Here is a 27,720-nt window from a genome sequence, read left to right on the forward strand (position 1 = left end):
CACCGCCATCACGCGACATACAGGGGCTGCCCGGCTCCAACACGCACCCGTTTCTCGTCCGTGACGATGTAATTCCGCCCGTGTTTCTTGGTCAGGTGAGGGGCCAGAACGTCGAAGCGCCGCCGGAACTCCGAGAAGACCATGTGATCCGGGTAACCTGGGGCAGAGCACAGGAGAGCGGGCATGTGTCTTGGCCTCTGGCGCGGGAGGGCAGAGACTCAGGAGGCTGCAGGAAGGAGCTGGGTGGCGGTGGTGTGCACAGGGCTGCTTTCAGGCCAGCACCAGGTGCAGGTGCCTCACCCAGCACCAGCCCAGGAGGGTGAACAGCCCCACCTGGAGCCCCTGAAGGTGGAGCAGAAGGGGGCAGGGGAAGCAGTTCCCATGCCCCGCTGCCACAAAGCACGGTGGGGAGCCAGCTGGGCTATAAAGCCCCGGGGAAGAGCCTGCCTGCCTAATGCATGGCCTCGCCCTCCAGAGGCTCTGGGCTTGCCCCTCCCCAGGCCTCGCAGTGCAGGGACCGTCTGGCAGCATCGTGCACAGGACGCTGGAGACGCAGAGACCTCCCTGACACTTGCATCCACCCACCCCCCCATGCCCAGTGCGCAGGGCCAGCCACCCAGGACATCCACACACTGCCTCTCCAAGCTGCACCTCTCACCCAGCCCTCTGCTGCAGTCAAGCTCACGCCAGCAAAGGCCCAGCCACACGGCTGCAGTGGGTGCTGGGAGCACCCTGCCGCACCCCCAGTGCTAGGGAAGGGCCCAGCCTGGAGGGCGCCAGGCATAGGCAGCAGGCGTGATGTGGCCCAAAGGGCTCGTTCCCTGCAGAAGGGAGGGGAACGGAGAGCTAAACCACACACAGCCACTGAAGTGCAGCCACCTCTGGAGGGGGGCCCAGCAGCTGTTTCAGACAGAGCCGCTCAGGCAATTCCTTGCCATTGCGGAGGGTGAGGGGCCCCATTGCAGTCCTGGGGCGAGAGGGCAGGTGAGCACCTGGAGACGCAGCGTCTCCTGCTGTGACTCCATCAGCTTGTGCAAATCCTGCAAGGCGAGGCAGGGCCGGCACTGGGGTGGGAGGCCCCTCTCTCCTGAGTCCACGGACAGAGCCCAGCCTAGCGGCAGAGCTGCGGGAGGGCTGGCTTGGCACCCAGGGCGTTACCCCTGTGGAGAGCACTGGCACCTCGGACAGCATGCCGGTGAAGGCATCCACGCCCAACCGCTCGGCAGGGGCAGTGCACCATCCAATCATGCTACCCCCCAACAGCTGCCATAAACAGAGCCTGGCTGTTTCTCAAAGGTGGTTTTACGTGGCCCTTGCTTGGCAACGTTGGCTGTGGCTTTCTGCCAGCTCCGGAGAGAAGCCAGCCGAACACCTGACTTGGGGACAGGGCTGAGGCGAGCATGTGTAACTGAATCAAGTGACTGGGGATCTTGTGAACAGACCCTGCTGTGGACTGTACCTGGACTGCAATTACATTTATATGCAATTCATCATCGGTGCTATGGATGGGGGCTGAGCCTACCCCAGCCCAGGCGGCCGTGGGCAATCAATCCCGGGCTGTGTGAGCCACATTGATTTTGGTTCAGAGCGGTGATCTGGTTTTGAAATAATAAACACCGGCTCCAGGGCAGGATGTCCGTACTGATAAATGGAGGGCATCTCATTCTCTCCCCTGCCGAGCCGGGAGCAGCCCACCTGCAGAGTCAGCACTGACCAGCTGTGTCCCATTTCTCAAACAGGGAAAGGGGCTGAGAGCCCTGGAGAGTGAAGGCCTCTCCCCACAGAGCAGGCACGGCCCGGGGAGCAGCACTGGCTCACACGCACTCCTCTGCTGACCACTCAATCCCGAACTAGAGGGCCCAGCACCGGAACCTCGGAGCGCCTCCCACATGGCACAGAGTTCTCTTGAGGTCTCCCGCAGGGTTGTTTGGTTTGGGAGGCAGAAGCAGGCACCGCTCTGTAGCCCAAGCTCTCCAGGAGCGAGGCTCAGCCCCCCAGGCCTGACTGCGGCACAGAGGCAGTGGGCTGTTCTCCCGGAAGGTTGCTCTCATGGGAGGTCACAGCCGCCCTGCTGACGAGGGTGTGATGACGGGGGACTGTTCTTAATGTTTCCTCTGAATATTGTGGGGGTGCCTCAGTTTCCTCTTTGCAGTTCTTAAGTATCTAGGGGGTGGGGTAAGGGTGTATGATCATTGCAGAGCCCTAGAGGGCAGGTGTGTGCAGGGGGTCTGGACACAGAGAATGGCCAATACCCTGTTTCCTGGCCACTGATGGCCTGTGCCCTTCCCCCCTGCAAGGTGAGAGCTAAAGGGCTGGAGAACAAAGGAATCCGGTGATCTCCTGGTCTGGGGAAAGGGACAAAGCCCAGAGGAGGAGGGGCTGGAGAGAGTTTCAGTTTGGGGCTGGCTGGGACATGGAGTGAAGTGCAGATGTGGTTGTCTGGCTCACTGCCCCACAAAATGGACCCAGCTGAGGGGTCCTGTTCTCTGCACCTACAAGCTCTGTGCTAGACCATGTTCCTGTCGTCTAATAAAGCTCTGTTTTACTGGCTGGCTGAGAGTCCCGTCTGACTGCGGAGTTGGGGGCAGGACCCTCTGGCTTCCCCAGGACCCCGCCTGGGCGGACTCGCTGTGGGAAGCGCACGGAGGGGCAGAGGAGGCTGAATGCTCCGAGGTCAGACCCAGGAAGGTGGAAGCTGTGTGAGCTGTGTGTCCTGCAGACAGTCTGCTCACAGAAAGGAGACCTCCCCAGAGTCCTGCCTGGCTTCGTAGGGAGCAGTTCCAGAGCATCGCCCGGGGACGCCGTGACAGAGGGCCAGCTCAGAGCCCAGAACCGGGAGCATGATCTGCTTCTCCAGAGATAAGAAGGGAGCTTGTTCTCCAGGAGCCAGCTCAGTTCTTGGCGCCTTTGCCAAGGCTGCCCCCTGGCCTTAGCTGGCCCCCTGCTGTGATGTGAGCTGGGCCCCACCTCTCTCCATTGGGTGCCTGGCTTACAAGCAGGGTGAGTGTCACATGCCTCCTTCCTGTGGGGAGGAAGGGAATGCCCCAGTATTTACCCTGGAATCCAGTTAAGGGATTTGCCACCTCTTCATTGTCCACAGCTCAGAAAATTCCCATCTGGCTTCCCTGGTCCCTGAGAGCAGCGCCCGCCCTGGCAGAGCTGCACTGAATGCAGCAATGGGCAGTGCCACATGCCAGTACCCATTACCTGCAGTGATGAAGGACCAGTCCCTAGGCCCCTCTCTGCACCCCACAGGCACAGGGTCCCTCTCATTTCTCTGACCCTCCCATGCATACCGCTGTGAAGTCCAGCAGGCTTGTTTGGATCTGGATGATGGGGTTGCCTGCACAGCAAGGAGCTGCACCCCTTTGCTCTGGAAGAACAGCCCTGGGCCCGCGGGGAACAGCTCAGCCAGCCCACCGCCCCGGAGGAGGGCACAAACCTTGCCGGTACATGCGCAGTGCGTCGAGGAGCCGGGAGCCCCTGATCTGGGCCCTCAGCAGGGGCACGTCGAGCTGCATGAGCCCCGCTTCACAGTGCTCCCCGTGCAGGTCCAGCTCACTGCTGCTGATCCGCCGGGCCGCCAGCCCCTTGGGGTCCCCGCTCCAGCCCTCCGCTTTGGGCAGGAGGCAGTGCACAAAGTGGACCTTCGACTTCTTGATGGTGTCAACCAGAGCATCCTGGGGCGGGGAGAGGATGGCTCAGCCTGGGCATGCCAGGGGGCTTGGGCACGGCCTTCACCCAACGTGGCAGAAGCTGGGGTGAGTGACCCTGGGGCAAAAGGGCCAGAAGGAGAAACTGCCTCTAGGATCAGCCATGATTCTGCAGCTTTGTCTGGGGAAGGCAAAGCCCCTGCAGCTGGAATTTGCTGCAGAGCGCATGGTGCCGTCGGGCTGGGGGGGGTCACTCTAACCCCACCGGTGGTGTTACCCAGCAGCCAGGAGCTTGGCCTGGGCCGTGGGAGACTGCCCCAGCACAGAGTGCTGCACCCAGGTCAGATCTGCCCCCGCCCCACGTCTCTGCACTGGGGCTGAGCAGCCCGTCGCTCGCTTTCTAACCCTGCGCACGCAGCACCAACGGCAGATGCTGGTTCCAGCCTGGCACCGGGGGTAGTGGCAGCTCCCGCAGGGACCCCGGTACCTGCTGCCACGGCTACTGGGGCACGGAACAGAGGCTATCCCAGCGAATGTAGATGGACCAGATGGCAGAGGGGAACACCACCCCCCCGGGCTCTCGGGCACAGGTGTGCAGTGAGGGCGGGGGGACCAGGGGAGCCCTGCCAGCAGGAGAAGTGGGGAGATGGGCACCCGCTGCCTGGCTATTTGGGCAGGTAACTTCAGCATTGCCTCCTGCAGCCAGGCCCGTGAGCAATGCCTGGGACCCGCGCAAAGCAGCGTGCCTGCACAAGGGACAGTGTGACCTGCAGTGCCAATATAAAGCAGCAGGGCAGCTGAGAGACGGCGTGGGCCAGTGCTTAGAGCGAACGGCTGGGCGCAGGGATTCCCCCGGGCTCCTAGCTCCATCCCTGGCCGTTGCCCGCCTGTGGGAGGCCGGGGCCCTGGCCCCTGGGAGCAGGGAGGGGTCACTGGCGCTGGCTCTGCCGTGCTCAGGCTGCCGCTCACCCACTCACCACTTGCAGCTTGATCTGAATGCATAGCGACTTCTTCTTCACCGCTGCCGCCCCCGTGGTGAAGGTCTTGCGCATGCTGGTAGCCCTGCGCAGGGCCAGCTGAGACCCGCCTTCCAAGCCGGCGATGGACCCCGACAGCACCATGGCCGCACCTGCCCGGCCCATAAACAGGCTGCTGATGATTTTCCTGCCAGCAGAGAGAGAAGGTGACCAGCCGCCACACGCCCTTCCCTGCCACGGCCCAGGGCAATGATACAAATCCAGCGACAGCAGGCTGAGGGTGGCCATTACCGGGCAGCGCACAGGACTCAGCGCCAGGGTCTCACCTGCTCTGGGGAGTGCAGGAATGTGCGTTTCAGTGCACGACCTCCTGTTTGTCTCTGGGTCGGCCGAGGGAGCATACGTTATAACCCATAGCCCCGTCCCCCAGCTGAGCGGAGAGCCGGGGACGCACGTGAGCAGAACTGCGCGACTGGAGTCCCACCAAGCACTTGGGGGGCAGGCAGCAGCAACCCCAGCGGGAGAGGCACAAAGCCAGCAGACACACCTGCACGGGTGCACGGAAGGGAGGCTGACGAAGCCCAGCAGGGCAGCTCCGGGAGATTGAAACATGGCGACCGCCGCTTTCTTGCGGAAAGTGCCTGCACGCAGTCTGCCTCAGGCACTGGCAGAAGGGTCAGGAGAGCACCTCCCCCCAGCGCTGGCGATGCTGAGAAATCCCTCCGCAGCCCAGACGCTGGACAGGGCTGGAAGCAGAGGCTTTGGCCCTGGCAGCACTGCGCACCCCTCCCAGGGGAGAGACAGCCCAGGCATGCTAACTCTTCCCCTAACCGTCCCTGGCACGATCAGATCACTGCTCTCGCTGCTGGCTCAGCTCCACAGCCCCCGAGGCGAGCAGCGCGGCGCTGGGCCATGGATGCCTGGCGGGGATGGGAACACACAGGTCACCAGCCCGGAGGCGTAGATGCGGAATTCACAGGTTTGCAACAAAACCAGGACTCAGCTTTCCAGAGAGCCTCCTGGGGCCCTTTAAACCAGCACTGTCGAGACCAGCGTGGCCCAGGACCACAGCCCACGTCTGTCACACCACACAGTCTGTGGCGAGAGGCCATGAACACGCAGCCTACAGCCCGCTGCCTGCAGCGTGACCCAGTCAGGGGGGCAGAATGGTGGAATGGGGCCTGAGAGGTCACCCAGACACTGCAACCGTGTTGCTCAAAAGAAAGAGGCTGTTTCTCCCCTTAAGAGCACAGTGACTACCCAGCTGCCAGGGCGGGGACCAGCACCCAGCTGCCCCCTGCTCAGCAGCTGCTCCTGGGGGACTGGAAATAACAATTTTGCCTTTTGATGAGCGTGATCCACCCCGGCAGAGGAGCCACGCCAGCCTCCCCACCCTCGGGGCCGTGTCTTGTGCCTGCCCACCCCAGGCCCTGACCCCAGCAGGAGCCTCTTACGGCACAGCCGCTGCTTACTTCTGAGAGTCCTGCAGGACAGCTGCGGCGTGCTGAGAGGCTGGGTTCTGCCGGACATAATGCAGCCAGCCTGTGACGTCGTACTCCACCCAGTTGGTGCCGTAGCTGTGACCCAGGAAGAAGTGGCGGGGCTTGTCGCTGCGCAGTAACGGGCTGTGACCTGTAGGGACAGAAACCCCATCAATGACCCGGTCCCCCGCAGGCCAGGCACCAAGAGGGAATCCCTGTCCTGGGCCACGAAGGAACAAGAGCAGTGCTCCCTCGGATCTGTCCCACCTGTGCGCGGAATGAATGTTGTGTGACACATCACCTACATATCGGTGCACATAACAAAATTCGTGTGGTGGGGGTGGGGCCAAGGGGTTTGGCGTGTGGGAGGGGGCTCAGGGCTGGGGCAGAGGGTTGGATGCAGGGGGTGAGGGCTCTGGGGTGGAGCCGGGGGTGAGGGGTTTGAGGTGCAGGAGGGTGCTCCAGGGCTATGGCGAGGAAAGAGGACTCCCCCCTGCACTCCCTCCCTGCAGCAGCACCTGGGCTTGGGGGGGAGAGACTCCTCTCCCGGCCGTGGGATCTCTGGGGCTTGGGCTGCAGGAAAGTCACCCCTCTCCCGGCCCCACAAGTCTGGGCCGGAGGAGGCCTACTCCGGCCGCACCTAGATCCAGGCCGCCCCAGCAGGTCCAGGCCACAGGCTGAGTTGGGGCCAGGGGAGGGGCGCCACGGCCGCAGCAGGTTGGGGGCTGGGCTAGGTGGGGGCTAGGGGAATAGCACCCCTCCCGCGGCAGGTCCCCAGGTGGGTTGCCTGAGTGCCTGCATGGCCACACAGCTTACAGGGAACTTAGCACAAGAGCCCTGGCAAAGCTCTCACACAAGGAAACCGAGGCTACGTCGACACCACATAAAACTGCGCCAGCGAGTCCCAGAGCCCAGGTCAACTGATTTGGGCTCATGCTGAGGGGCACAGACGTGTCCGCTCGGGCTCTGGGTGCCTCCCCGGGTCTCCAGCCCAAGCCCGTACACCCAGTCGGCTATTGCTGGCCCTGCAGCATGAGCCTGGGGTGAACAGCACAGAACTCCCCACCGGGCAGAGCTGCCAGAGCTGGAGAGCAGCCCTACGCACAGGACAGGAGCCTCCCCTCCCCCATCTCCTGCCCAGATGCCCCACCCTCCCCTGGAGGGGTGCATGGCCCCACCCATGAGCCTGTGGGGCTCCTGGCACACACAGGCCACATGCATTTACGTTTCCTTTACAAAGGAAACAACTGGACTGGAAGCCTCACTTCGGGGAGAGCCAGGAGCGGGGGGCGGGGGAAGAGTGCAGATGGCCTGGCTAGGCCTGCAGAGGGGAGGGCTGGCCTCCCCCCATACCTTTCTTATCTCCCTCCTGGGGCCCGTAGTAGGCGAAGAGCCGTTCCAGCAGCGTGTCCTCATTCCCTGCAGGCTGCAAAGCCTCCTCCTCCAGCAGCCACAGGAGCCCACGGGCCTCATCCGTGCGGGCCAAGGAACGCACCTGCAGAGACGGTCCCAACCGCACATATCACCCGAACTGTGTCTGCTCCCCACCTGCTGGGCACGTGGGGACCGGCAGCATTGCCGGGCCGAGAGCCCCCCGGAGAGGGAGAGAGGTGCCGAGGGTGGCTATGTACCTGTCCTAGCCCCAGCCCTACGGGAGTCTGGGACACATTCCCCGGGACCAGTCAGAGCGAGTGGCAACACCTCGCTCTGAGTAACACTTAATAGATTCTTTGCAGAGAAAGAATCAATACTTAATACCCGAGCCAGTAAAACACACGTCAGCCAGGAGTGTTCGCACTCAGCCACCGACGCACTCCACATCCAGAGACAGGCAAAACCACCGAGCAGAGCTCAGAGAGACGCACCCACCACATCTCAGGCCCACGCTCTCCCACTCTGCCGCTGGCTGCTCCCCTGGCTTCTCGCCACGTAGCAGGGCGAGGGACCGAGGCCCTCCCTGCCTCCATCAATCCGAGCCATCTCCTGCTCCATGGGTCAGTCTCATTTCAGTGACCCTGCATCCATGGGCCTGGGCACAAGGTGAAGCCATTCAGGTTACTCCAGCAAGGCAATTCCTGCCCTGCAGGCAGGGGGCACTCGGGTCCCGTGGGCTTAGTGTTACTCAATGGCATGCACCCCACGGGAGGCTCACTGCCCTGCGCCTGCATTCATTTCACTCCTTTAACACTTTATGTCATTTTCTATCGAGCCTGTGGCAAGATCTCTGTGCAGGGAGAGTCGTTTCCCCGGTGGGCAGGGCTGCTAATGTAGCCGACTGCCCTGCCGCCCCCTGCACCGCAAGCCAGGCCCCTGCCACTGCCACCCTGAGGATCAGCCTGGATGCCTTCGTCCCCCTTGGCAAGCCTGTCGCTCCCATCTTGCCAACGTGCCCCAGGCACACTGCTCCTTCCCAAGGATGCCAAGCCCTGGTCCTGCCCATTGAAGCCCTGCTGGGCCTTTTCTCCAGGGGAAGCTCTTAGAGCCGGAAATGACACTGGGCCTCCCTAAGCTCCCTGATGCTCCAATGGGCCACAGGACCCTTTGCTTTCCAGCCTGTGCTGTTCAGCCCTGAGCCCGAGACAGCTGCCTTTCAGTGCTGGGGGCAGTGACCCTACGCAGTCAGGAGAGCAGGCCCCCATGTGCCTCCCGCACCCAGCAATCAGCCCCTGGCAATGGTGCCCGTTTCCTAGGGAGCTTCCAGAGCCCCCCAGGCTACAGGTTCTCTGCCCCCCTGCCCAAGGTTCAGGGCAGGGCCCCCCCCCCGCCGTAATCACCGCTAGTGGGGAGGAGAAGGGCCCTGGCAGCGTTGGTCTGATTCCGAAAGTTCAATAAACCACAGCAATGGATCGGTGCTGAACGCAGCCTCTTCGTCGCCAGGGGAAGCGGCAGCAAGCTTGCTGTTCTCCTGCTTCTTTATTGGCCAAGGCGTTAACCTGAGAGGTAATTACTGGCGACATGGCCCCACCGTCCAAATCTCACCCCCCTCCCGACGCCTTGAGCCACCTGCCCGGCATGATCGCCCTCCCCAACACGCCGAGCAAAGCCACCCGTGCTGCTGCCCTATGGCAACCCCCAGCTCGGCAGCAAATGTGGTCAGGTGGGTTGTGACGTTATGAGTGTAATATAATATCTCACTGAAAGGTGACAGGGCCAGAAAGAGTTAATTAACTCACAGACTGACCTGACCCATGGCCGAACTTTAGAGACTGGTTAGGAAGAGATGTAAATGAATAGAGCTTTGAAATGCAAGTCTGCATTGTTAGAGGTAGAAGGGGAGATGTTTGTTCAGGTCTTGTGATGTAAGCAAGCAAGTCTTGGCTATGGATATAGCTTTGACACAAAGATCAAAAAAGGAATATGAACATTTAGGAAGACGAGTGAAACAGTGTTATTGTCTATATGTCTCTTCGAAGGTTGTGGTAATCTGTATCTGAACTGCTTAATGGATAAATTACCCTGTGCTAATTGCCAGGATGTTTAGGAGAAGGAAAGTTAAACCTATTGTTTTCTCAGGCCAAAAGGCTGCTGGAAATGTATAAAAACCTTGGGACACGATTCTTCTTCATCTCCGATCTGCTTTGGGTTTCAAGAGGGGGAAACCTTAAGCCACAAGGATTGAGATCCCCAGTCACTCACTGGAGTCACCCTGACTACGGACATTGGACTATAACCTATGGACTATTTCTAAAAGGACTTTTGGCCACTCATCTCTGCTATGTACCTGGATCTCAAGAATTGAATTCAAGTCTGTCTGTATATTGATCTTTTAACCAACACTCTCTCTCTTTTTTTTTTAAATAAATTTTAGTTTAGTTAGTAAGAATTTACTATAAGTGTGTATTTGGGGTAAGATCTGAGTTATTATTTGACCTGGGTCTGGGGCTTGGTCCTTTGGGGTCAGGAGAACCTTTTCTTTTATATGATGAAATAAGATCTTCAGAATTTATCATCCTATGCTTGACAGGTGTGTCTGGAGGGAGGCCTGAGGCTGGGCATTTTAAGAGAACTGCGTTGTTTGGACGTCTGAGTACCCAGGGAGGTGCTATAGAAGCTGGTTTGGGCTGGCTCGGTAAATCTAAGTGTTGGAATATCCACCAGCGTGTGAGGTTTTGCCCAGTTCTGTTTGCAGTTCACCCTGATGAGCGACCTCAGCTGGCTCCTACGGGCAGCACCGTCACACGGGTGGCCAGGCTCCAGGGGAAGCAGGGCCGTTCCCAGCCTCGGGCACAGAGTGCTTGGGGGGAACGTGGCTGACAGAGGGGCTGTGAGGTCTGGAGTCTGGCATATGGAAACGCAGCAGAAAGCAAAGAAAGGGGGGCTGTGATCACCTCTCTTCCCCCCCAGACACTCCCAGCAGAGAGCTTCCCTCAGGGTGACCCTCAGCTGCCCACCCCGCAGAGCCACCAGCAGGATGCAGGGAACCAACAGGGGAAATGGAAGCAGTTCTCCCACCCGAGAGCTGGGCGGTCTGCAAAGCTGTACACGAACCTGGAGACGAGTGGGGGAACGCCGGCCCCATGAGCTGACGGAGAGGCCACGGCCCACAGAAGAGGAGCGTGGTGGTAAGGTCAGACCCGGAAGAGACAGCTGTTCCTCCAAGGAGGGGAAGAGACAAGATTGTGCCTCCCCACTGAGCCCTCCTGCCCCTGCATGGGGAGGGTCACCTCCCCGACAGCTCTGCAGACATCGGGACTAACTGCATTCCCCTGAACTGGCCCTGCCAGCAAGTGGGAAGATCAACGCCACCCTGAGCAGATCAGACCAAGCCCCCGCTACCAGCAGCCTCCCCACCCAGCGCCAGAAGCCTCTCTCTGTTAGCGCCAGGTAACCAGCTGGATGAGCGCTGCCGCTACAGAGCAGCTCCCAGCTTGGCTGCAATCCCAGCTTGCTTGGCATTTGACCGCGGGAGTTAACCTGGCATCTCCCCATGAATGCAACCCCAGGAGGGCATCTGCCTGGGGACAGAGGGGTCTCCTCTGCACGCAAGCAAAGGCAGCAGAACCTGCTGCAGGCTTCTGGGCGCTGGTGACTGGGTGTAGCTAGGAACAGGGAAACACCCTGCTTTGGAGGGGAGCTTGGAGCCACGGAGCCTCCCCTTGCCCTGTCTGCACACAAGAAAATCCCCCAGGTTTCCCTGCCCTGCCCTGTCATGATCAGGGTACGAGAGTGTGGCCCAGAGCAAAGTGCAACTCCCTGGTCACTGCTTAGACGGCCCCGCAAAGCTGCTGACTCAGGGAGCAGAAGGTGCTGTGGGCCTGGAGAAGAGCTTTAGACACAGGCAGGGGAGAGGGGAGAGAAATTCTAGCCATTAAACCCGGTGTGTGCTTACCAGTGCTTGGTGTGAGGCTTGGTCTACAGCAGCTACAGAGCCAGATGTACTGGGCTCTAGGTCATCTAATGCAAGCTCTATGTTTTCCTAGAGAGGACGGACAGGCGAAGGGTTAGTGCCTGTGTGACTAAAGATCACAGTTACGGGACCCAGAGAGGGTCAGTCAGTACATTAGTCTGAATAGGATCTACAGGACATTAGACCACAGGGGTTTCCCTGGAGAGCCCCAGCCTCCCTCCCGGTGCACAGGGGAAGGGTACGGTCAGCCCACCGCCCCGGGCTGCTCCCCATGGCTCTCAGCTCAGGAAGGGGAGTCCCTGGGGCAGGGGAGTGGGGTCACGGGCCTGGCCAGCGTGCACCATTCAGGGGTGAGCCGGGGGGGACCGGGGCTGGGCTGTATTCACGCCTGGGAAGTGCTGCCTTGTGCCCCAACAGGGATGGCAGAGAAATAACCAGGCAGCTCGGCCTCCCATCCCCACGCAGCATGCCAGGTGCGAAGGGAGTTGGCCCCTGGGCAGTGCAGGAGGCAAAAAGCGGGAGCTCCCGAGGCTGGGTCCCACTCCCCCAGAACAGCTGCCGCTTGGGTGTTTGGAGGGGGCTGGGAGAGGGCCCATGGTCCCCAGTGAAGTGAGGATGGGGGGCACTGGGCAAAGCGTCCCCAGGGAGCCATCTCCAACAGATAGGGGGAACTCGGCCTCTGGGGCCTCGCCAATCCTGGAGTCATCACCAAAGGGTGGTTCCTGGATCACGGACATCAGCCCCCCAAGGAGCTGGGCTGAGCCCCAGAGCCAGGGCCAGGAGCAATGACCATCCTGGGCTGGATTTGCACCAGGGTCTCACTCTCAGAGCCCCCCCCCGCCTGGGAGTTCAGAGTTAGCTGGGCCGTGCACACAGGCAGCGCAGCAGCGGGCACCGAGAACCCGCCCAGCCATGAGCAAAGGAGTCTGGACCCAGTTAGCCCCCTGCAGCGGGCCCCACATGGCTGGTGCACACAGTTCCCCGCCCACCCTGGGGAGTTTGCCAGGAGCCACCCCTCCATCGCTGCCGGGGTGACTGCAATGTACAGGGCTGCTAGCAAAGCCACCAGGGCCCAGGGCAAGGCCAATGGCAAATGGCCTGTTCCCGGGGAAACCCCTGCTTCAAGAAGCACCAGATTCGGAGCTACGGATTAGCAGAGTCCTGTCTAGGCGTGACTGCCCGAGCCACCTACAGGGTTAGAAATCAGCTGGAGTCTAGTAGATGCTAGAGCAGAGAAGAGTCAGCAACACAACTAGCTACGGAAACAGCCTCCACGGCCCCTTCCACACGCCCTGTACAGCCTAGAGCTGCCATGCCCCAGGCAAGGGCAGCGCCCGCAGGCTCCTCCACAGCGGGAGGGCTCTCCAGTCCCTCGCTGGGCTCCTGCGGGTCTGCTCCAGCTGGGGAGCAGGTCTCTGCCAGATGGATCCCGCAGGCAATACCTCCTTGTATCTCTCCAGCTCTTGAGAGAAGGTGCGCTCGTGGAACAGCGTCTGCAGCCGCTCCTGGGCGTAGTTGTGGCAGAGCTCCTCAAAGCTGGCCCCGCGGCTCTGGTTTGTCAGCTCGGGGTTCTGGAAGCCTGGGGTGTCCACAAGCATCATGGAGCACAGCGAGTGCTGGCTGGACTTTAGCGCCCTAGACAAGGGGGGGAAGAGCGGGGCTAGGGCACACACGGCTCCATGCAGGGCATGGGATCAGACCAATGGGCCCCTGCCTGCCAGCTGCTCCCGATCCATCCAGCCTGGTCCTGTGCCTCGTTGGGAGCAATGCCTGCAGCTCCAGAGGAAGACCAACACCCCAGAATGCCCCAGCTACACATGGGAGGTGAACCACTTGCCCCCAGCCATTACACCTGGGCAACAGGGCCCCTTGCCCGGCACCCAGCTGCCCTAGGGTAGCGCTCTCTGCCGTCCTTACGCGACGCATCAGAGCCCTGCCTGGGCCTTGCTCGCGGCCCCGGAGCACACAGCAGGATGGCTGCAGGGGCCGGGCTAGGAGAGCGTGCCAGACGAGGTCCCTTCCCCGAAGGGGAGACGAAACGTGCTGGAGCACTGGCAGCTCTCCCGGGAGATCAAGTGGAAACAAGGCTCCTGCCTACACACCCCCACTCCACTCCGAGCCAGCCGGGGGCTGGGTGCTTGGCTTGGCCTAGGCGCGTACCTGTTCAGCAGCGAGATGAGCAGCGTGAAGAGCTCTGAATACAAGCCAGAGGCCAGGCCTTCCAAGCAGTCCAGAGCTGTCAGCCTGGAGCCTGGGGGGAAGAAATGGTTCCACAGTGAAGGCGATTGCACCCTCCCCCAGCGAACATGCGGCCAGGGCGCCCCCCGTGTGCCAGGACAGGCTCGGGGAGCTGATCCAGTGGCTCAGGCTCCAAGGGAGCAAGGTCGACAGCGTGGGGGGCCCTGGGAACGGCTGCACATCAAGTGTGAACCCAGGCAGTGCATTCCCACGGGGAGGCAGGACGGTCTCGTCACTACAGCACAGGGCTACATCGACGCCCCGGCTGACACCCTCTGTAGGCCTCTGTCCCTGCCTGTCAAAAGAGGGTGGTGACCCGCGAGGCTCTGGATCCCATGAGGACCTCCGCAGGAGATGCTGGGAAGTGGGTGGCAAGCAGTGGCTGTTTTGGAGGAGGAGCCTGGGGTAGGACAGGGGCCCGTCAGAGAAGGGGATGGGATTCGGGGCCCTCAGCTGTTTTCTGGGCTCAGACCATTCTGCATTCTTGTCCACAGCTCGGGCGGCTCCATGCTGGACTGGGGGAGAAGGGGAAACCCAGGTTCCAGCATGTCCAGTGAGCACAGCCAAGCAGTCTGGGCCGCAGCTCCCACATCGCCACCCTCCTTGCACCCCAAAAGCAACATGCTTCCAAAAAGGTGACCCCTGGTAACAGCCGGCACCCCCAGAATGCCGAGCACGCAGAGGAAGGGCAGCTCAGTGCTTAGGGCACTAGCCTGGAACTCGGGGGATGGGGTCCGATCCCTGCTCTGCCAGAGACTCGCTGCATGGCCTGAGGCAAGTCACAGCCTCCCTGAGCGGTGGCCTCCCTCGGTACCAGGGGAACAGCCCTGCCCTGTGTCTCCCATGGGCTGGGCGGCAACAGGCACTGAGGACTGTGAGGTGCTCAGACGATGGGCCCAGCTCAATACCGTTCAGAGATCCGTGACAAGGAGATGATGGGGTCCAGGGGAATTACGCTGTTTGAGGTGCCTCACAATCCTACACGTTCATAGGGAACGGAATCCAGTGAGGCAAAGTGACATGCCCAAGGTCGTTCAGGCAGTCTGTGGTGGAGCAGGGAGTTGAGCAAATCCAGGTCGCTCAAACCCCGGGGCAGTGTCCTGACCACTGGCCCATGCTTCCTCTCCCACTTGGCTAGTTACAGACCCAGGAGGGCGTCAGCTGCAAAGGAAGGCAGATGGTCGGGGGAGGACAGCCAGGCTCCGTGCACCTGTAGGAAGCGCCATCGCCTTGCTCGATGCTATCGGCTGACACTACCTGCACCCCACGTGCAGCAGCAACCCAGTACCTGAGCCATCTCCCAAGCCAGCTTCCTCGGGCCCCTGGCGGAAGGACGTGGATCGCTGCAGGCTCCCTTTGGGCTGGTGCTTGAAGATAGATGAAGACAGCTCCTCCAGGCTGCAGCCCAGCAGGTAAGCAGCCTTCTGGGCCCACTCGTGCCGAGCAAACTGCTTCCTCCCAGCTAGCGGGGAGGGAGAGAGTCTTAGTGCTGGGAATGCTGCCGGTTTCCCAAGGGGCTGTGGGTCTTCGAGGGGACCAGGGCTGTCTAGTGTCAGGGGCATCCCAACCCAGGCCTGAGGCCAGTGGCAGGCGTCCTCAAAGAACAGCAATGCCGGGGAAAGAGATTCAGTGCAAGACAAAGCAGCAGCTAGGAGTGGCTAGGGAGGGGATGTGGCAGTGTCAGGGCTCGGCGCAGCCAACCCCGCTGTCCAGCCTGGTGCAGCTCGAAGAGCTCGGTGCGGAGCGGGGCAGACTGGGCCGTAAGGAACACGGACTCAGGAGTTTGAGGAGGGGAGACTGGTGCGCCATGGCTGAGGCCGATGGCTGAGACCTGCCGCCGAGCTGGGATAACAGGAAGGCTCCCGTACTCCCAGCCCAGCCGCAGAGCGGCCACTCAGCAGCACACCAAAGCCAGGGCTCCAGACAGAGCCCGCCTGGGACTGAGGATCCACCTCGGTGGGGGGATGAGCCTGCTTCAGTGAGGGGCAACGCAGTGCACGTCCCTCCCCTGCACATCAGGGAGCTGCCCTGGATCCCGGCTGGGCTGGGCCTGAGGGCGCCTCTTGGAGCAGCAGGAGGAGCCAAACTGCACCGGGCAGAACTCTCGCTGCAGGTCTCCCTCCAACCGACACCCCCGGCTGCCCTGGGGAGGGGGGAACGGTGGGGATGCCCGAACCCCAACGTCCCCAGCCACCCGGGGTGGGGGGGGAATGCGGGGACAACTGAACCCCAACGCCCCCGGCTGCCCCATGGGGAGGGGGAAAAGCGGGAATGCCCGAACCCCAACGCCCCCGGCCGCCCTGTGGGGAGGGGAAACGCGGGGACGCCTGGCACCAGGCAAGGAGCCGGGGACACACAGGGAGGGCGAGTTAATGGGTAACACGTGGAACACAGCATGGGGAAGCAGAGAGAAAGGAGCTTTACCTTCATCGGTGTCTGCGTTGCCAAGGGACGGCATGCACCATGCAAACAAAACCAGGGGGTTAGAATGCACCGCTGAGAGCTGCTGCCAGCGAACGCCTGCACTAGGCCATCCCCTGGGGGCAAGCGTGGCAAGCCGATGCAGGCTGGCACAGACAGACAGACATGGACACACCACCCCGGCCAGGACCCCTCCTCGGAGCCAGGCAGCCACACAGCAGCCCCCAACCCAAGGTCCGGCCCCCATCTTTCCGCTCGCCCCTCTGCCCCCCATGCCAATCTTCTGGCTCCCCTCGCCAGCCCCATCCTGGGGCAGGTTTGGGCCCACACAGCCCCATGCAAGGGGGCACTGGGGCCCCATACAGACTCGTCAGGCAGGAGTCAGCAAAGGCCGCCGTGCTGGGAGCCTCTCATCAACAGTACAGCCCTTCCCGCAGCCAGTGGGCCACGCTCGCAAACAGATGCGCTCGGCAGGCCTGGCCTGCTTTGGGGGCCCCACAGCTTGGGAAGCCCTGGGTTTCTCTGGGTCCATCCTGGGTCCTTTCCACCCGGCCCCGCCCAACGTGGATCAAAGACAGCGCCTCCCCCAAGCAACTGCCCATGGAGCTGCTGGAACGCAGACCTGTGCCTTCCGCAGAGGGCAGCGTGTCTAACCCCAGCTCCAGGGCAGCCGCAGAGAGCGGGGGCAAGGCTGGGCCTGCATTGAGGGCCAGCCTGTGTACTGAGGGGCTGTGATCCAGCCTCAGGGCTGCCAGCCAAGGGGCCAGCTGGCAGAGGCAGTCATGCCATGAGGGCTGGTGGGGACACTGTAACGTGGGTCCTTCTCTCCCTCTCCAGCAGGGCCTCTGTCCGCTTTGTGAGACACGGCATCGATAAAAATCACCTCCACACCCCCTGAGCATGGCACCAGCCGAGCAGGGTCTGCAGCACACAGCGACGGAGGCTGCTCCCGCGCAGACCCTGACTCCACTCCAGCCCCCTCCCTCGTCACCGGTGCCATGCTGTCCCCTGGCGGCCCCACTGAAACCAGCCTGCAGCTTAGCTACAGAAACCACCTTGCCCCAAGTCCCCTCCAGCTTTGGGATGTTATGAAATCACCTTCGCTGGCCGCCCCCCACTGCAAAACAGCCCCCATGATGCAAAAGTCTGAGGGGCCTTCCCCCGCGGCGCTCCCTGGGCTGTCAAATCCAAGCCCTAGTAGTCGCAGCAGGAACCTCTGGGACGCCCGTCTCAAAAGGGAAATCCCAGCGCGCCAGTGGGGAGCAGACGCCAGCATGACCCACTGCTCTCTGGCACTGCCAGGGGGACGGGGCGAGAGTGCAGGCAGCCAGACTTCCCCAGAACTCCGGGGAGACAGGGCATGGCCTCGGAAAGATGGGTGCCACAGAGCGACCCAAGCCCTGGAAGCTATTCCAGCTCTCCTGATATCTCACATGGCCAAAGACCCGGGGGAAGCCCAGCTCAGAGGGAGCGCTGTGATCTCCCAAATCACTGCAGGGCAAACCCACCAGCTTGGTCTCTCTTCACGCCGAGCACTCATGGCCCTGCACTTGCACCAAGTCCACCTGGGGCTCTGCCTTGCCCGTAGCCTCCCTAGGCACTCTCCCAGCCAGTGCCGAGACACAGACCTGGCCCAGAGACCCTGCCGCATGCCCGACTGGGGACAGACATGATACTCCGGGCCTATGACCACAGCATGCTGCTCCGCCAGCCTGGAGGGGGCTCCTCAGAACTAAGGCCTGTGCGGGACACAACGCAGCGGGATTGGGATCGGTGTTTCCACCTCCACTCAGAGTGCAGCCCCTGCCCTGATGCCACCAGCACAGGGCACGGAGCAGAACCCACAACCCCAGGAGAGACCAGAGGCAATTGCCAACTCCTCCTGCAAAGGACCCTGTGAGAGTTCTTAGTCCAGGAACGAGAGGACAAGCAGACCGTCCTCATGCACACGTCAGCCACCTGCCCAGGGAAGCAGCCAAGACCTTCTCCAGGGAGGGGACATGGCTTAGTAGCGATCACCCCTGTGGCCACCAAGGCTTTCCCCGAGCCAAGGGCTGGAAACCCAAATATCTTGCCAGCCCACTGCCTCAGAACTGCTCTGCTTCGACTCAGCCCCACCCCACGTGTCTCTCCTGCAGCAACCCAGCACCACCAACAGCATGCCCAGGCTGGGGCTGCCCGGCTCCCTCCCATCCTGTGGGGGAGGGAGGAAGCTGGGGAACACTAGGGCTGTGCCATGTCCCCTCCCGCCCACTCTGTGTGGACAGCCCTGCACAAGGCCCTGAGGTCAATGGGGAGCTGGTGATTTCCCTTGCGAATGACAGTGGATGAAAGCTGGTTGGGTCAAGCACTGGGGATGATCCTGGCCTCTCAGAAAGCCTGCCCAGCAGCAGGCACCTGACCCACCAGGTGCAGCCAGGTGTCACCAGGTCTCAGAGCACCCAGGGCTGCCAAGGGGGAAACAGGGAAGCCCTACTCAGGGTTCACTAGCCCCCAGGAGTATTTCTGAGAGAACCTCCCATGGGCACTGACCCGCCCTGTGGGGACAGGCAGCTCAGTGGCCTCTCGGGAGACAACAGTGCATGGAAAGGCTGCCAACCTGCAGGCCGCTCAGACCGGCAAACCTCGCCCGGCCACGTTCCGAACAGTTCATTACCTTTGGTGGCTCCTGCGGCCCCCAGATGATAAATGGCCCCCAGGACGAGCCAGAACGCCTTCTGCTCATCGCTGGAGATGCCCACCGCTTTCATGGCAGCCTGCAACTTGCTGAACTGCTGGGCTGCCTTCTGCTTTTCTTCCGGCTGGAGAACAAGGGGCTTTTCTCACTGCTGGCAAACAGCCACCCACTCCGTGCCAGAGCTCCCGCCCCGCCCAGCTCCCCTCAGCCCAAGACCAGGTCTGCATGGGCCCGGGCCACCCACCGTGCCCCGGAGAGCAGCTGGGCCAGCGCAAAGCAGACATCCCAGCAGAGCTCACACTGTCCCCGTGAAGGACAGAGCGGGGCGTTGGGCACGGGCAGGGAAGGCTTTAGTTAAACTTTTAATTAAAAATCTCCATCAGAGGATAATCCTGGGGCTCCGGTACAGAGCAGAAGAGTAAACAGATGGAGCCCAGTCGACGGAGAGTCCATCTCTCTGGGAAAGGCGGAGGATTCGCCGTCACTGTGCTGCGTCGCTCCCACCCAGCGTGCTCCCCGGAAGCTGGCAGGCAGCAGCAGCCCCCAATGGACCGCCCCAGCCCCCAGGTCTCTGCCTGTTCTAACAGCAGCTCCACAGCGACTGTCGGCCTTGGACTTTCATCCAAGGGCCCTCCTGCTCAGCCAGGCCCACGGGGCCCAGCCCATGCTGGGTCAGACCTGGGGAGGTGGGCCCTGCCCATGCAGGAAGAGGCCAAGGAGGACCACGCTCTCGTAACACCAGCCCCACCCGGCTCTGCCCTGAGTCACCTTGGACAGTGGCACAATCCCAAACACGTTGGTCTCTGCTAAGTGGCTGAAGTGAAGCTCGGTTCTGCAGGGATAAAACACAGCGTTACAGCACCACGCAGGGCCGGCCTACGCTGACAGGCCCCACGCCAGGGCCAGGCTCCCCCGAGGCCCGAGTCAGCTCAGACATGCAGGCTGATCTCAACAGACCAAGCCCTGTTCTCTGGAATAAGATTCCCTGCCACAGGGCACTGAGGCAGCTTCTGGGACCCTGGTCTCTCTCTCTGACCCCTGCAGGCTATGCAGACTCAGGTCGCTGCGTGCCTGATGCGGCAGCCAGGCCACACCATGCCAGCTGCACTGCAGGCCCCTCTCTGGCCCCTGCCACCTCCATGACCTCACAGAGAGACTCATGGGCTTGTAGCACCGTACCCAACGGGCCGAGGCTGGCTCTCAGCCGTGAGCGAAGCGATTCTTGGCAGGGGAATGGCTGGAGCAGAGCTTAGCGATCGGCCAGCTTTCAGACCGTCACCACGGCTGGGTGCAATGGACCCCATTGCCAGGGAAAGGCGAGAGGCAGTGATGGGGGCAGGTGATGCAGCGCTCACCTGAGGGCGTTGTCCATGCCAGCCAGGAGGTAGTAGAAGACATTGAAGGTGGCCTCGTTGGCCGGCCGCTTGGTGACCCTGAGCTTCTCCAGCAGCATGGTCTGGGGACCAGAATGGAGACACTTGGGGCGGGGCTGCAGCACGCTGCCTGACAGCATGTCTCAGAGGTCACCACCAGCCGCCCACCTGCCACGCAGCACCAGTGCACAGGCCCGGCTCTGCTCACCTGAGCTGGGCCTGCTGCAACCCGCGGCCCAGGGCACCTGGCTCTGCTGGCCCCTCCCCGCCCACCCTTAGCCCCCAGCATTGCATTTTCTGACTTGTGGGCAGGCAGCACTCTGGGGCAGGGACCATCTTCGGGCTGCCCGTGTCTGCCCTTGCCTAGCACAACAGGGCCCACGGCCCTTCAGTGTTATCCCAATTACTGTCTCTAGCAGGGGCCTTCCAGCTGCCTCAGTGGGAGGTAAAATCCCAGGCACATGCCGGGTGCCAAGCTTTCCCTGGGGGCTGCGTGGAGGGGGGCGGAGCTATTCCTGCCTGCCCGCCAGCGATTGCCCTGCCCCACGCCCAGGGTGATGCTGCAATACTCCTGGCCCATCTAGCAACAGGCCAGGGGTCGCTCTCACTGGGCAGCAGCTAATTATGTCAATATAAACACTGGTAAAGTGACAGACTCTTCAAAGCCTCCACAGCCTCCCTGAATCTATCTCCGCACAGCTGATTTGCAGCTCTCATTACACAGGCGTACAGAGGGACTTGGCCGAATGTCAGTGGCTGCACTCTCCTTACCCACGCTGGTGCCAGCTTTTAGGAGTGGGGCAAGGGAGAGAGACACCTCGTTACTGGAGACTAATTCCACGAGGAAAGGAAATCAAGGCCATCTGCGACGGGCCTCGCCACCTCGCTGCGCAATGCTCCAGACGTGAAGGAAGATGAGCTCCAGCAAACGAGGCCAACCATCACGGAGTGGATCTACCAGCAGTGCAGCTGCTGTGCGTGGTTGTGAACACACAGCTCCGCTTTCAAGAGAGCCCAGGCAGGCAGCCTGCCAGCGCCCGCCTAGCCCCACACTGAGACCAGCAGGGCGCAGCTTCAGCTCTGGTCGGGAAGGAGGGGAGTTCAGTCTCCAGGCCCCACTGGGTCCCTGCCTTCCTGCTGAGACTGCCAAAGACAGCTCCCCATTTGGGCCAGCCACAATGGGGCCGGTGGGACAGGCCACAGGTCCTGTTAGGAGTCACGTGCCAGGGACAGCCCCAAACTCTGAGCTAGGTGCCAGGTCCCTGTTCTGTGGTCACTGCCCAGCACCATTCAGGCCCCTCCAGCTGTACACTCAGCACACCCCCTGAGTAAGTCTAGAGATACCATGTGCGTTCTTCCCCCCCAGCCCCCTCTCACCTGTATGGAGGCTGAGGCCACCTGGCCAGCCTGATCGAAGTCCAGCGAGACGATCTGGGAGAAGCGAGTGGCGTTGCCATTCATACTGGTGCTGCTATTGCCAAAAGCCTCCAGGATGGTGTAGAGCGCCTGCCACTTCTCCACTGCGGGGACACAAGCGAGAGGGCGTGTGCCCGGCCAGGCCCGGGGCCCAGAGGGCCGTGTTAGTTCCAGAGCAAGCGCCCACAGTACAGGGACAGAAAGGGCAGCCGCAGGGCGACCTCAGCACCCAGGGACCCCAGCGCCACCCTAGAGGGAGCAGGTGCCCTTGGTCCGAGCTGTGCACCCACGCCCGTGGCCGGGGACCCAGAGAGCATCCCCCAAGCACCGTGGGGCTGGCGGGAGCCCGCAGTGCTGCAGGGAGCCCTCAGTGTCCCCTCCAGTGCCCACAAGCAGCGCCGACGGGTTCCAGACAGCTGCTAAGAACCCGCCCAGGCGAGAGCAGCGAAGGGCCCACCCAGGCTGTAGGGGTGTCGAGTGGAGCCGCTCCCGGCAGGTCGGCGCTCTCCTCTGGCCGCGGCCCAGCCAGCACTGCTGGGCACTCACCTGAGAAGACCTTCCCCGTGCTGCCGGCTGTGGTGGCCAGGTACTGGATCAGGTGCTGGCAGCATACAGTCTTGCCGCTGCCGCTGCTCCCCAGCAGGACGACCGACTGGTCCTGGCGGCTCATCAGCATGGTGCGGTAGGCGGCCTGGGCCACGGCGTAGATGTGCGGAGACATGTCTTCCCTGCGGCACCCTTTGAACATGTGCATCACCTGGGGAGAGCACAGGCGGCTGGGCGACCTAGCGCAGCACGGGGCGGGGCCAGGCCACTCCCCCTCGGCGGGGCCCGCAGCCCATGTGCCGCCCGAGGGGCGCCCGAGGGCAGGAGCAGCGGGCCTTATCCAACGTGCTGAGAGACGGATGGGGCAGCGTGCCCACCTGCTGGCACTGTCCGGCCGCAAGTCCAGCAGGACCTCTCCTCAACACGGGCTATGCAGCCAGGAGAGAACGCAGCCAATAACTGCGCTTGGGGCTGTACGTCCCCCCCACACCTGCAGGAGAGTCTGCCCTTGCCCCCGTACCAGGTGCACAGACCCACAACGAGAGCCCAGGGGCTGTCCACCGTGCCCAGTAACACTGAGCACCACCCGCCTGGGTGGCAAACCCTGCAGCGCCCGTGAGGCAGGGCAGCACTACCCTCGCCATTACAGACAGGCAAGTGGGGGAGGCTGGCGTTGCCCAGGGCGCTGTCGCAGAGCTGGGAACACGGCCCTTCCTGGCTCTCAGCCCCGGGCTCTGTCCCCGGCCACTCTTCTAGCCTGCTGCAGGTGGAGCAGTGCCATTGCAGTGGGACGCGCGGGGACCGAGTGCAGAAGCGGTGAGAAGGGTTCACGCAGCCAGGCCCGGCGCTGCAGCGGGGCAGCGTTACCTTCTCCGAGTACATGGAGGGGGAGCTGAGCGGGTTGACGACCAGCGTGGTGGGCCCCGCGTAGGTGTGGATCAGGTTACCGCCGTAGCGCTGGCGCACTGTGTGCAGCACGCTGGATTCGTTGAGATAGACGAGGTTCGCCAGGTCCTCCACCCGGTCACAGGAGGGCGGGTTCGCCTGGGGACAACAGAGGGAGGACAGGCAGCATCAGGCAGGGAATCCCAGCCCCTACCCCACACAGCCCCTGCCACCGCAGGCACAGAGCCACTTCTCACCTTCCCCTCCTGCCCACCCCTCGGTCCCCCGCTCCTGCCCCGCCCCACCAGCCAGAGCCAGGGCCCAGGGCTCCCACCTTCTCCACGTCATCCTCGTCCACGTCCAGCACGGCCCCATCGTGGTCCAGTTTCACCTTCACCTTCCCTTCGGGCAGGAGGCTCGCTTCATCTGCCCGCAGCTGGCTCGCTGCGAAGGGAACAAACAGGCCATGGCATGGGCAGGTTTGGCACCGACCCCCTCCTGTCCCTTCCTCCATCCATCCCTTCCCATGCCCAGGCACATGCTGACACCTAGTGGTGGAGCTCTGGCACTGAGGCCAGGCTGCTCCCCCACACCAGGCCCCACTTCTTCCAGAGAGCGGACGGGGCAGAGCCACTGCTCCTTTACCACTTGCCTCCCTGAGCCCTGGCATGGGCGTGAAGGCTCAGGAGAAGGCACCCTGCTCTCGCGGTGCAAGGGCACACTAGTGATGCCTTCTAGGGCCTCTTTTCTTCTGCCTGTTGCCTGGCAGGTCAGAGCCAGGCTATAGCTCTGAGCAATGCGCTGGGGAGCAGCAAGGAGGGCTGTGAGCAGAACCGTGGTCTAGTCCCACTGCATGGCATTGCCCTGAGGAAGCCAGGGGCAGGGCCCCCCACGGAAGGTGAAGGACAACACCCACCCCCTGAACTCACCCAAGGAGAAGCCATCCTTGTGGACCAGCCACACCTTGTCCGTCTCATACCAGGCCTCCTCAGCCGCGATCTGCTCCTCCGTCTTCGCCTGCCAGTACGAGGAGAAAGGGGAAGAGGTCACGGCACAGGCTGGGGGGACTGGACCGGCCCAGGCCATCAGACACTCCAGCACCTCTCACCTGCTGCCCTCCCCTCTCCCTGCCCAGGCACCCCCCGATCCCCAGGACAGCGAGTCACTGGGGCTGGAGTGAGCAAACCCAGCCCTGTGCCAAAGCTCCTGCCCAGGGAAGAGCTCAGATCCCAGGGAGCTCTGCAGTGACCCCAGGGGTGGGAAAGCTGGTCCCTGCTGTTCCACGCGACAGAGCCTGGCTCTAGCTATCAAAGGGAGCATGGCAGCATCCCTGCATCACTAACAGGCAGCGTGATCTGCGCGACACAAGCTCTCAGAGCGGACACTCTGCTCGAGCCAGCCTCACATCGGGTCTTGGACCAACGCGACCAAGTCACTTGCCCCGGTGCAGCTGGGACAAGCTGAGCATGCGACCCCCTCACAGCAGAAAGAAAGAAAGCAGAGCAGGGCAGCGGGGAACACAGTGCATCCTGCAGGGCAGAATGAACCCAGGCCACGTGGACACAGGGAAAGTGCAGAGAAGGGACACCCCTAAAGCTCCAAGCCAAGTGAGCAAGGTACACAGCCCCCACGCCCTGCACAGGGCATGGAGAGCACAACGTGGCAACTCTGCCAACTGGGACAACACGAACGACACATGGAGTCTCACCGAGCAACACCCCCACACCCGTGCAAACAGGGCCCCACATATATAGCCGGAAAACGCAGCAGAGTTCAGCTCTGCAAACAGGCACGGCTCCTTGGAGCTCGCGGAACAGAACCGCCGGCCTCACTGGACTGCTGAGCGTGGGCCACAGGGGAGGACCAGGGGTCAGGATATTTGACAAAGCTGCCCAACAGCAGGCTCTGCTGGGTGGAGGAGTCATCCCGAGGGCAGGTCCCAACCCTGGAGTCACTGGACAAGGCCATGGTCCTTCAGGGAGCAGCCCCAGGCTGGCCTGTAGAGAGTGGATTGGATGGGCCCAGGGGGCTTTTCCAGCTGTCCTGGCTAAGACCTTGTCCCACCAACGAGCTCAGCAAACATGCAGGGCAAAGGCCTCATGCAAACAGAAAGAGGGACAGCAACACTCCAGCAAACAAACAAGGCATTCGTCCCCCCCACCCCCCAGCATCAAGCAAATTCACAGATACTCGCGAAAACGTTAATGTGGTCAAGCAGCCAGACCTGAGGCAGGGACGCAGTGGAGGCTGGGCCAAACATGGCTGCTGGGGCATCGTCCACCTGTCCCTATTGAGGCCGATGGGGAAGCAAGGTGTAAAGGGTTAACGTCCTCTCCCCCCAGGGGAAGGCGCAAAGAGCAGGGAAAGCCGCTATGAAAAGCGAATGGAGGTGAATGGGACAAAACCTGCCAACCATGCAAAGGGGGGGCCAGTGGCACCGCGTCTCTCCCGACCCTTCGGCACGCTGTCAGCACTTCCCCCAAGCACCCCCTGCCATGCCGCAGGAGGGGCAGCTGCTCCTGAAGGAGAGTTTCCGGTGCCCACGCTGCACTCAGGGTAGGGCTGTGGGCAGGGTGGCAGTGCCCTGTGTCCTGCAGCCCCCACCCACAGCTCTCCTGCTCCTGGGCTGCTCTGAGGGTCACAATTAACAACAGTGCCCTGCATTTCCCAGCCTGCCCCCCAAGCACTTTGCAGAGCTGGGCCTCTGAAGAGAGGCCACTGACCTGCCCACGCTCACCCAAGGAGTAAGTGGCAGACCTGGAATGCTGTCTCCCAGGCCTGGGCCTTGACCTCAGTGCTCTGCCCCACTACACGGGAGACCTGGGGGCAACACCCCTCTGGCCTGGGAGGGGTGGGACCCCTCCTCCCTGCCTTGCCGTGCCCCCCAGCTATCCAATCCACAAGCAGCTGAGAAAACGAGGAGCCAGTGGGAAAGAGGGTACCACCTAGGCTAACAGGCAGGCTACCCAGACGTCGGGCGTTGGGGAGGAAGCGAGAAAATGGACATGTTCTCCAGCACACGGAGGAACCCTCACCCCCTACTCAGAAGGGTGAACGGGACCCCTCAGCAATGCACAGTTTCTTGCTCCCCAAACGCAGCTGCGCGCATGTCTGGGAGTGAACGTCACGGAGAGTCCAGCGTGGCGACTGACACAGTCAGGACACGCACAGCCCAGCGCCCTGAGAGCTGTGGACCCCGCCCGTCCCCAGGTGACAGAGGAGAGCCCACTGGGGCTGGGTGATGCAGGTTTCACTGCTGGCCAGCAGGTGGAGACAGAGACTGCACCTAAGCCAAGAGGCTCTCGAGTGCCCATTTACCTGCCAGCCTGGCCCAGGCCTGGCCCGGGAATGGATCCTGCCCTCCCTCGCCCCGTCTACAGCAGGCCGCTGGGTTCGTCAGACCAGCCCTGGCTCGGGAACCTCATCCACACTCAGGCGTTTGCAGCCTTCGGGACACAAGAGCTGACGCAAGTCCCCACTGGAGGTCTGGGGGAGTTTACTGCCCACAGCAGTCTGCTGCTCAGCCTGGCCCTTCCCCTTTGGGCGTTTGCAGCCCCAGGTCGGTACAAGGAGCAGGCCAAGTGGTGGCACCAGTACATTTGAGAGGCAGCCTACTCAGTACACAGGGCCTATGGCTGGGAGTCAGGACTCCTGGGTTCTCTTGTCAGCTCGGCCACTGACTCGCTGAGTGACCTGGGCCAGCTCCAAGCTGTGCCGGTGGTTCTGACCCTCTTGGAGAAGCGCTCTGTGACATGGGGACGGACAGCCGGCAAGGGTGCGGTGTCCTTCGTCCCACTCACTGTTAGCAGGTGAGGACCTGACTGCTGCCCGAACGCAGCCTTCTGCTGGGACAGAGTTAACAGCCGCTCATGGTCCTCTTGCCTGAGACTGTCCCCATGCCGCACTGATCTGCACATCTGTCCTCTGCCACCAGACAGCACCAGGACTGCACTCCGCAAGTTCACGGGCACCATCCCGGTGCAGAGCTCCCACCTCTTGCTTTCCCAGTGGGAAGGGAGGGAATAACTCCAACCCCAAGGCAACTCCTGCACAGAGGTGAACAAGTCAGTCTGCAGCCAGGAAGCCCCGGTGCCACTGGTCTGAGGGAGCCCCACACCAGCTGCTCTAGAAGCTTGGGGAAGCCAGCGGTCAGCGGCACTGGCCAACGCAGCCTCCCACTGCTGGGAGCTGGGCGGCCTGTTCCCTGCCCCGTCGTATGCAGCCTCCCACTGTTGGGAGCTAGGCGACCTGTTCTTCGCCCCACACACGCTTGCCTGTCTACGAGGAGGAAAGTCCCAAGGCCAGAGGAAATACGGCTCATTAGTGACACACGAGACCCTGCCCGCAGGGGGGTGACTTGGGACTACTCCAGAATGGCCCCGGAGCAGGTCTAGTCCCGCACAATGGCAGGAATGAGCGGGACAGAGACCCAGACGGGGCAGGCCGGAGATGGGAGAGGTGAAGAAAGCCTTACACTCCAGCATGAGGCGCGTGCACAGACACCAGCCCAGAGGCAGACAGACGACGGTGGAAGGTCACCGGTGGAAGCTGAGAGCTCCTGTGGGCAGGGGTACAGTACCTGACTCTGTGCTGACGGGGAGGCCACAGGCTCCAGCTAATGGCAGCAAGGCAAGAAGGGGAAAAAGGAGAAGAAAGAGGGTGAGATAAGCAAAGAATCGAAGGAAACTCATCCCAGCCAGTGACCC

General features: G+C 62.2%; 1 protein-coding gene across 27 annotated transcripts in view; it reads right to left on the minus strand.

The window, feature by feature from the left end:
• The window catches only part of MYO18A (myosin XVIIIA), a 141,906-nt gene that overhangs the window by 39,245 nt on the left and 74,941 nt on the right, over positions 1-27,720 (minus strand). For 8 of the 27 annotated variants that reach the window (XM_043531029.1, XM_043531026.1, XM_043531027.1 and 5 more), the window contains 17 exons: positions 23,944-24,031; positions 23,349-23,458; positions 22,997-23,173; positions 22,130-22,340; positions 21,545-21,687; positions 20,150-20,250; positions 19,563-19,626; positions 18,774-18,918; positions 14,985-15,158; positions 13,619-13,709; positions 12,901-13,093; positions 11,441-11,527; positions 7,465-7,606; positions 6,103-6,262; positions 4,631-4,817; positions 3,443-3,680; positions 48-157 (listed from right to left, as the gene is read on the minus strand). In XM_043531029.1, the coding sequence (XP_043386964.1) occupies positions 48-157; positions 3,443-3,680; positions 4,631-4,817; positions 6,103-6,262; positions 7,465-7,606; positions 11,441-11,527; positions 12,901-13,093; positions 13,619-13,709; positions 14,985-15,158; positions 18,774-18,918; positions 19,563-19,626; positions 20,150-20,250; positions 21,545-21,687; positions 22,130-22,340; positions 22,997-23,173; positions 23,349-23,458; positions 23,944-24,031 (2,421 nt within the window). Of the gene's footprint in view, positions 1-47; positions 158-3,442; positions 3,681-4,630; positions 4,818-6,102; positions 6,263-7,464; positions 7,607-11,440; positions 11,528-12,900; positions 13,094-13,618; positions 13,710-14,984; positions 15,159-16,120; positions 16,133-18,773; positions 18,919-19,562; positions 19,627-20,149; positions 20,251-21,544; positions 21,688-22,129; positions 22,341-22,996; positions 23,174-23,348; positions 23,459-23,943; positions 24,032-25,238; positions 25,302-27,488; positions 27,630-27,720 lie in introns of all 27 variants that reach the window. The other 19 variants (XM_043531033.1, XM_043531021.1, XM_043531018.1 and 16 more) reach the window with 5 other exon arrangements.

The sequence above is a fragment of the Chelonia mydas genome, chromosome 17 (genome assembly GCF_015237465.2).
Source record: "Chelonia mydas isolate rCheMyd1 chromosome 17, rCheMyd1.pri.v2, whole genome shotgun sequence".
NCBI lineage: Eukaryota > Metazoa > Chordata > Testudines > Cheloniidae > Chelonia > Chelonia mydas.